Below are 8,847 nucleotides of genomic sequence, written 5' to 3' on the forward strand. Positions count from 1 at the left end.
TTATGTAAAATAGATGACCAGTGCGAGTTTGATGCGTGAAGCAAAGCAACCAAAGTCATGTTGAGGGACAACCCAGAAAGACAGGCAGGGGAGGGCAGTGGGTGGCACGTTCAGCATTTGGGGGACACGTGTATACCCATGGGCGATTCATGTTGGCCAATGTGCAGCAAAACCTGTCTCAGTACTGTAAAGTAATTATCCTCCAGTTAAAACAAATAAAAGACTATTCTTCATAATCTTGCACAGTGGTCAGTATTCTCAGAATGAGGGTGCAGGTGAAAAAGATACAGAAGAAAATTAAAAGCAACAACACCAACAAAACAAGTGTAATGATCAAAATGGAATCAAAGGATGGTCAGTGGGCCACAGCCTTGCAGAAAAGAGACTCACAAACCTTTGTGGAAAGGGGACTTCATAAAGAATAGCAGGTGGGCCCCAATTTAAGAGAAGCCTGAGGGTAGACTTGTTGGCCATGGAATGACAGTTCAGAGATGTGCAGCCGAGCCAGATATCAATTGGAGTGACTTTGGCCTCACCAGGCCACTTCATCTACCTCAGCTTCTCCAGTTAGAACCTGGTTTTTACTAGAGTTATCTACCACTCCTATCTTTTGCCAATTCCCTCAGGCCCTGGTGTCACTCTGGATTCCGCGGAGTCTCACTTTCTCCACAAGTGGAAGAACGACCCAATTTCCTGGATAACAGCTATGCCAGTGCTCAGCCCTTGGGCTCCTCACCTCTCGTTCTCCCAGTACCTCTCATGCTGGAGCCTTCCTCCTCACCTAGTACTGCAAAGGATTGGGCCACAGATCCTTTATGATGACCTTCCAGGGCAATGAGCAAGGTCAGCACAGGGCCGGCTAGGCCCTGAGCCCTCCCGTGCACCGCCAAGAACTCCAATATAAATCACCAATCTGGCCCAGTGCCCACGTGGGACCCCACCTCAGCAATTTGGTCAGATCCTGTGAAGCTGTGGTCAGAGAGCCAGTTGAAGAAGTTAACGCTGCTCTTGTGGTTCCTGCGGCTGTATGCCTTACGTTCAAACCCCTGGTGCCACTGAATTGAAGTGGAACAGGATACTTGGTATCTTGCAGGAGAAGGAATATGGGAGAAACACCTAAATCACTTTCCAATTCAACCTCCACTTTTCTGCCCCCACCCCCCAAAATCCAGGGAGCTGCCTCTTACCAGTGACGTTAATGAGATATTTCTTAACAATTACTTCTTTTTGGAAATACGTATTCCTCTGAAAGGACAATGTGATCATGCAGTGATGAGTGGGATGCTGGAGTTCCTCCACCTGCCAGGACAAAGTGTGGCAGGTGGGGGGTGGGTGGGTGTGAAACCTCTTTACAGAAGAGCTGCCTTTTCCTGTCTTCAGGGATAAACCACATCCTCTCCCCTTCCCAGTCACCTCCCCTCCTCAATGATCAGTGTCCCCTGCCTGACTTTCAAGTTGGTCATGAAGTGAAGCATGTCTTGGTCTTGTTTGGTCATCAGACATGACATTTTGGGGTGGTTCGTAAACTGCTTTAGGTCAAGGAGCCTCTAGATGCTCGAGGTAAAAGTGCCAGAAGAACAAAGCTAGCCTAAAGGGTAACATGGCTCTGTCTGACTTCAACTTGCTCCTAATTAACTCATCACATTTCTGTTGATGAAGACTGTCTGAACGCCAGACAAGGCTGTGCCTAGGAATGCACTACCAGAAGGAGGTTCTCTTCCTAACAGGAAGGCCCTAAGCTCCATCTCAGCCCCCTGAAAGTTAGCTTACTTCTGGAGAACACACACTGCTAGCTACAACCAGTATGAGCACATACACTGCCAACCTCCCCCCAAATACACTCAGCTTTTGGAAGAAGACCTGGATTCCAGATAAGCCTTTTATCTGAAGAGTCCCTGGTGCTAAGGACAATTCTGACTGGGACCTCTGCAAGAAAAGCCCAAGTACCAATTTGTGCTAGCCAGAATAGCAAGGACATCACACCTAATATCAGGAACAGATATGCAGGATGGTCACCAATACCCATCATCCAAAAATATAAATTTTATACCAGAACTCTCAGATCTATAAACTGTTCCTGCAATAGCACAGGTTAAAAAAAAAAAAAAAAATCTCAAGCACCACAGCAAGGCATACAACTTTAATCCAGAAACCACGGATTCCCTGGGTGATGGCACTTCTGTGTTCTAGATTCAGCATCCGCCTCTGACAGTTCTTATGTTTCAGGCGAGCGTGCACCCTTTGGGCTTTCTTATTCACAGGCTCCAGCTCCAGCTGCAGGGTCGCCAGCGCCTCCAGTGCAGGCCGGTCACTCGGAGCTCCGGGCCTTGGATGTTCCTGGCACTGCTCCTCCGAGGACACCTGCTCCTGCTCCTCGTACACCACCAGCTCCACCTCCTCCATGACGTCTAACACCAGCAGCTGGACTTCCTGCCCGATTCCCGATATCTCTCCCTCCTCCAGGGTAGCACCTTCCTCCACTGCCTCCACCCAGTAGAGGGTGGCCTCCTCGCTTGGCACACCACCTGGGGCCTGCATCACCTCTGTCACCCCACCAGGCTGCTAGGCCCCAGGGCCCCTTCCTCGTGAAGACCTGGGCTCACAAGATCCAGGATCCCGGGCTGATGCTGCCTTCCCCTGGCCCCATCTCACTCTCCATGGTGTTCTGGTCCTAGCCCGGAGAGGCGAAGAAGCTGGCCACGAGAACACAGCAGGCAGCCTGCACAGCCTGCCCACCAACTGCAGCCTATGTGGCACTACCAACAGCTTCCTTGCCCACAGCCAATGAGCAGGGAAGGGGAGACACTCATGCGCAGAACTGTGCGTCCCCATGCACGAATAGGATGGTGGCCGGAAGGGGCTGAACTCCACACCCTGACCTCCAGACACCAGGACACGCCCCTTGGAATTCTGGGCACTCTGGCCGCAGGTGACCCAGTGGCCAAACTCGGCCCTGCGCAGAGTACACCGGTCCACGCAAGCCGTTTGCCTGACCAACAGTGCAGAAGTGCCTGACCAGCGACTGGGAGAGCCAGGCCAGTTGGAGGTGAAGGCAAAGAACCTGAACCTGATGCTGCAGCCATCCTCAAGCTTGACATTGCCTCTGGGGCAGCGGGTGACTCCGTGTACTCAGGGATCCACACAGGTGAGACAGGGTTCGTGGGTACCTCAGGGACAGAGGGGCTCACCTCGGATCCAAGCTACAAGCCCTGGGCAGGGCGTGGGGCTGGGGGGCGGGGGGGCAGTGCAGGGGATCATGGTGGCACGGGGAAGTGGGCGGATCTCATGCTGACCTCACCAACGTGCACCCGCTGCAGAGTGCATCTCTCAACTTGTGCCTGAGGCTTGAGCCATGTCAGGAATGCAGCCATCCTCTGATGAAGAAGCAGAGCACTTTCCTCAGCTCACTGTCCAGGCCCCACAACGCAGCCCAAGCCAGACACCCTGGAGCCCCTGACCTGCGGGCTTTCAGCTCTTGGCCTGTCCCCCGGCCTGGCTTAGAGCAGGCAGTCGGGTGGCTAAGGATGTGCATCTGCGGATGCACTTCCCAGAGGAACAGAGCTTCTCTGGGAAGTGTTTGAAGTGGAGCAACGTGCTCCTCCTGACCATTAGTTACTCCTGCCTCCCAGCCGAACAGCTAAGGTGGGCACACTTAAGTGCCTGGACAGATGCCACGCTCACACTCTGTCTCCTAGGATGTCTGGTGTTTCACACTGAGCACATGCCTTAGACCAGACACACACACACACGCACACACAGGTGACACTAGCACACACATGTACACACACACACACATACAAGGAACAGTGACACAGATGCAAACAGGTGTTTCAGAGACTGAAGAACCAGTGGTTCATATGAAAGACACAGACCTCCTTATTTCTCTGAGGAAAATGTCCATTCTGATCTTCAAATATGAAATATAGAGAAATCCAACTTTCATGAAGGAAAGTTTTTCATACAGGCAATATAGATTTTCATACATGCAATGCAGAGAACTCTATATTTCATGGTGGACAGTCATTGCTTTATATTTGGGAAATACAAAGAATTAAGTATTTCACAAAGAAACAGTGGTGCCGAGAATATCATTTATGAAATAGAGGTGATTCCAATTCCATATTCGTTCCCCATATCTTAATTAGGTAACTTCATGTCAGTAAAATTTCACTGAGGTTTCCATATAGGCAAGGCATACAGTTTCACAATTCAAGCAGGAAAGCATATGCTCAATTTTTCATATCTGAAATATATAGATTTCCCCATTCATGTAGGAAAAAGTGTGCACAAATATTTATATGTGAAACAGACAAGATTCAATATACGAGGAAGAAACTTATAAAAGTACGGTTTCAAACATGAAATACAGATTTCCTTTTTCATGTTTAAACATCTGCATCCATGTTCTCACAAGTGAAATAGAGAAAATTCCATATTTCATGCAGAAAAATCATCTCTCAGATTTTCATCTGCATGAAGCAGGGCATGCATAGCAAGGGCTCTGGAACAACCCAGAAGCATAGCATAGGAAGGGATATGGGAGTGGTTCCAGGATGGGTGGGACCCCTACATACTTATGGCTTATTAATGTTGATGCATGGCAGAAACCATCACGATACTGTGTAGTAATTAACCCCCAGTTAATTTCTTTCTTCATTGAGTTTTGAGAAAATGAAAAGAAGAAGGGGACTCTGCTCTGCTCTGTGGTGACGTAAATGGGAAGGAAATCAGAAATTGATGGGAAATATGTACACCTAAAATTGATTCGCTTTGACATATGTACAGCAGAAACTAAAGCAACCTTGTGATGCAACTATAGTCCAATAATAATTGTTTGAAATAGATTACATGTCAACTAATTCCAGCAATGAATAAATAATCAATGGCCCCGTTGGCAATATATGACCTAGGCAGTGTTATGCTAAGTTAAATAGTTCAGTTAGAGGAAGGCGAAAGCTTTTACATCACATGACATTGTTAAGTTGAAATCCCTGCATTATGAAAACAGAGTAGAGTGTGGTCATTGGGCTAGCGGAAATGGCCCATAATGGTCCAGGTTACCAAGTTTTAGTCCCGGGTTGAATAAGCTCATCAAGGAAGATACTGTAATAGAGGCAGGATGTAAGAGAGCTGTAGGCCTCAGCCCAAGACCATTAGTGAAGCTAGAAAACCCAACACTGCCAACAGAAAGCCTCTCAGCACAATGCAGTGAAAGCTACATTATAGCCTTCCCACAGGGCCCTCCAGGCCCTCAGGCCTCGGGCTGGGTAATGGACTGTGGAGCTTGGGGACAGGCTGTGTCTTGCAGAGTCCCAGAGCCCTTGCTGGAACCACTCACTGGCCTGGCCCAGGTTTCCAAGCAATGGCCAACGTGTCCCACCCCTACCTCCATGTCTGAACAGTTGTGACATCTGCATGGGTCACAGTCTACAGGACCCAGCTCCCCATTAGGGTAGACTGAGGAGGCTGAGGGCCAGCTGCATGCTGGGTACCTGGCTCCCTCATTGACGGCGGCTGGGCAGGGTATGGGGGCCTTGGTAAGGGGAGGGCACAGAGAGCTGAGAACTGCCTCTTCTAGCTGAGACCAGGCACTGCTGGAAGTAACAAGACTGGGTGCTAGATGAATGCTCCCAACAGGATAACTGGCCTGCATAGGGACCCCCTCCTTCCAACCAGGACCTTAGAGGATGAAAGTCAAACTTTGGGCCTTTCCTTTTAGGGAATAGGGAATAATGTTAATTTCCCTTGAAGATTACAGGAACACAGCTGGCCACCACCTTACCTCAGGCACACAGGATCTGACAGCAAGAAGTTTGTACCAGCTCATCACACCCCTCTCTCACGTTTCCTATACATGGCCTTTGCTGAAAGCTTTGAGGGAGTTTACATTTTTTTTCCATTGGCTTAGGGTTTTATTCTTTTTTAATGCAAGCATTTAACATTATAAGCACCTCAAGACATGCATCTCATGAGTTCTCATATGCTGATTTTTTTTTTTTTTTTTTTTGGTCACTCAGCTAAAGTATCTTTTAATCTTTATATTTTACCTCTTTGTTTAAAATTTTGTTTTAATTGGAAGCTAATTACTTTACAGTATTGTGGTGGTTTTTGCCATACATTCACATGAATCAGCCATGGGTGTATATGTGTTCCCCATCCTGATCCTCTCTCCTGCCTCCCTCCTCATCCCATCCATCACGGCCTTCCCAGTGCACCAGCCCTGAGCACCCTGCCTCATGCATCGAACCTGGGCTGGTGCTAGGTTTCACATATGATAATATAAATGTTTCAATGCTATTCTCTCAAACCATTGCACCCTTGCCTTCTCCGGCAGAGTCCAAAAGTCTGTTGTTTACATCTGTGTCTCTTTTGCTGTCTCGCATATAGGGTCATTGTTACCATCTTTCTAAGTTCCATATATATGGGTTAATATACTGTATTGATGTCTTTCTTTCTGACTGACTTCACTCCGTATAATAGGCTCCAGTTTCATCCACCTCATTAGAATGGATTCAAATGCATTCATTTTAATTGCCAAGTAATATTCCATTGTGTATATGTAGCAGAACTTTCTTCTCCTTTCCTCTGTCAATGAACATCTAGGTTGCTACTATTGAAAACAGTGCTGCGAGGAACACAGGTGCACGTGTCTTTGAACTCTGGTTTCCTCAGTGTGTATGCCCAGCAGAGGGATTACTGGGTCATATGACAGTTATCTTTCCAGTTTTTTAAAGGAATCTTCACATTTCACTCCATGGTGACTGAACTAGTTTGCATTCACACCATCAGTGTGAGAGGGTTCCTTTTTCTCCACACCCTCTCCAGCATTTACTGTTTGTAGACTTTTGGATAGCAACCATTCTGACCGGCTTGAGATGGTACGTCATTGTGGTTTCGATTTGCATTTCTCTGAGAATGGGTGTTGTTGAGCATCTTTTCGTGTGTTTTTTAGCCATCTATATATCTTCTTTGGAGAAATGTCTGTTTAGTTCGTTGGCCCATTTTTTGATTGGGTCACTTAATTTTCCAGAATTGAGCTGCAGGAGTTGCTTGTATATTTTTGAGATTAATTTTTTGTTTGTTACTTCATTTGCTATTATTTTCTCCCATTCTGAATGCTGTCTTTTCACCTTGTTTATAATTTCCTTCTGTGCAAACACTTGCTTATAGTTTTCCTCCTGCACAAAAGCTTTTCAGCTTAATTAGGGCCCATTTGTTTATTTTTTCTTTTATTCCCATTACCCTGGGAGGTGGGTCATAGAGGATCCTGCTGTGATTTATGTCAGAGAGTGTTTTGCCTATGTTTTCCTCTAAGGGTGTTGTAGTTTGTCACCTTATGTTGAGATCTTTAATCCCTTTTGAGTTTATTTTTGTGTGTGTAGTGTTAGAAAGTGTTCTAGCTTCATTCTTTTACAAGTGGTTGATCAGTTTTCCCAGCACTGCTTGGTCAATAGATTGTCTTTTCTCCATCGTATATGATTGCCTCCTTTGTCAAAGATAAGGTTTCCATAGGTGTGTGGATTTATCTCTGGGCTTTCTGTGTTGTTCATGGCAAACAGACGGGGAAACACTGGCTGACTTTACTTTTCTGGTCTCCAAAATCACTGCAGATGGTGATTGCAGCCATGAAATAAATGACGCTTACTCCTTGGATGGAAAGTTACGACCAACCTAGAAAGCATATTGAAAAGCAGAGACATTAGCTTGTCAGCAAAGGTCTGTCTAGTCAAGGCTATGGTTTTTCCAGTGGTCTTGCATGGATCTGAGAGTTGGGCTATAAAGCAAGTTGAGTGCAGAAGGATTGATGCTTTTGAACTGTGGTGTTGGAGAAGACTCTTGAGAGACCCTTGGACTGTGAGGAGATCCAACCAGGCCATCTTAAAGGAGGTCAGTCCTGGGTATTCACCTGAAGCTGCAACTCCAATATTTTGGCCACATGATGTGGAGAGCTGACTCATTGGAAAAGACCCTGATGCTGGGAAAGATTGAGGGCAGGAGGAGAAGGGGACAGCAGAGGATGAGATGGTTAGCATCACTGACTCAATGGACATGGGTTTGGGTGGACCCTAGGAGTTGGCAATGGACGGGGAAGTGAGGCCTTGGGTGCTGTGGTCCATGGGGTCTTAAAGAGTCAGACGCTACTGAGGTGAGCTGAACTGAACTGCAGTCAGTTCGGGCCAATGGTGGTGTCGCAGTGCTGTTTGGTGGTCACTGGCGAGCATAGCTTCACGGGTGCTGAGCCGGCAGCATCGTCCGTGCTGTGGGCGCTGAAAAAGAATCGCTGATCCTGCTGAACTCAGATTTCGCTTTACCCAGAACGAACAGTCTGTCTACCCTACATCCTGGGAGTTTCCCCAAATCCTTGTGAGTAAAGAAGGTAGGCTGCATCCTTATATGGGTCCATTTGTAGGAGTTTGGAGATGTGTGGTGACAGAAATCAGGAGAAAAGTGGAAGACCAGGGAGAGGCTAGAAAATGACCACAAGGGGTCCTTTAGGTGACCTGGGGACATCCTCCCTTCTCATCTGCATTGGGGAGAATGGTTTCCAGTGGGAAGGCTAGAGGCAGTGTGTCTGGCCAAAAACAGGTGGCTTTCTCATGAACGTGAAGGTATTTTCTCATTTTATAACATACACAGTTTACGGAACCAAGCTCAAGTGTGCATCATGATATTTTCTCACAGAGGATTATACTTGGGTACCCACCCCCAGATTAGGATGATTCTTAAAAGTAGAATTCAGATTATGCCCCTCTCCTGCTTTAAAAAGCAGGCGTCTGGCATCTTCTCACTGGATTTGGAATAAGATCTAAACTCCAACAGAATAAAAAGTCCCACAGCCAGTAAATA

At 47.1% G+C, this 8,847-nt stretch overlaps 1 protein-coding gene across 1 annotated transcript; it reads right to left on the reverse strand.

Moving 5' to 3' along the window:
• Positions 1-781: 781 nt before the first annotated feature.
• On the reverse strand, positions 782-2,538 carry LOC133053507 (testis-specific Y-encoded protein 3-like). The gene is made up of 5 exons (XM_061138091.1): positions 2,137-2,538; positions 1,449-1,526; positions 1,181-1,299; positions 942-1,086; positions 782-823 (listed from the first exon to the last, which is right to left on the reverse strand). Exons 1-5 carry the CDS (start codon positions 2,536-2,538, stop codon positions 782-784), a joined length of 786 nt encoding a protein of 261 aa, XP_060994074.1.
• Between the last annotated feature and the right edge of the window lie 6,309 nt (positions 2,539-8,847).

The sequence above is a fragment of the Dama dama genome, chromosome Y (genome assembly GCF_033118175.1).
Source record: "Dama dama isolate Ldn47 chromosome Y, ASM3311817v1, whole genome shotgun sequence".
NCBI lineage: Eukaryota > Metazoa > Chordata > Mammalia > Artiodactyla > Cervidae > Dama > Dama dama.

Excerpts from the sequence above, each read along its gene's own strand:
- LOC133053507 (XM_061138091.1), bottom strand. The coding sequence starts at position 2,538 with ATGCAGGCCCCAGGTGGTGTGCCAAGCGAGGAGGCCACCCTCTACTGG. Across the intron at positions 1,300-1,448 it reads ACTTCATGACCAACTTGAAA|GTGGAGGAACTCCAGCATCC; the intron begins GTCAGGCAGGGG and ends TTGTCCTGGCAG. Across the intron at positions 824-941 it reads GATCTGACCAAATTGCTGAG|GTCATCATAAAGGATCTGTG; the intron begins GTGGGGTCCCAC and ends TTGCCCTGGAAG.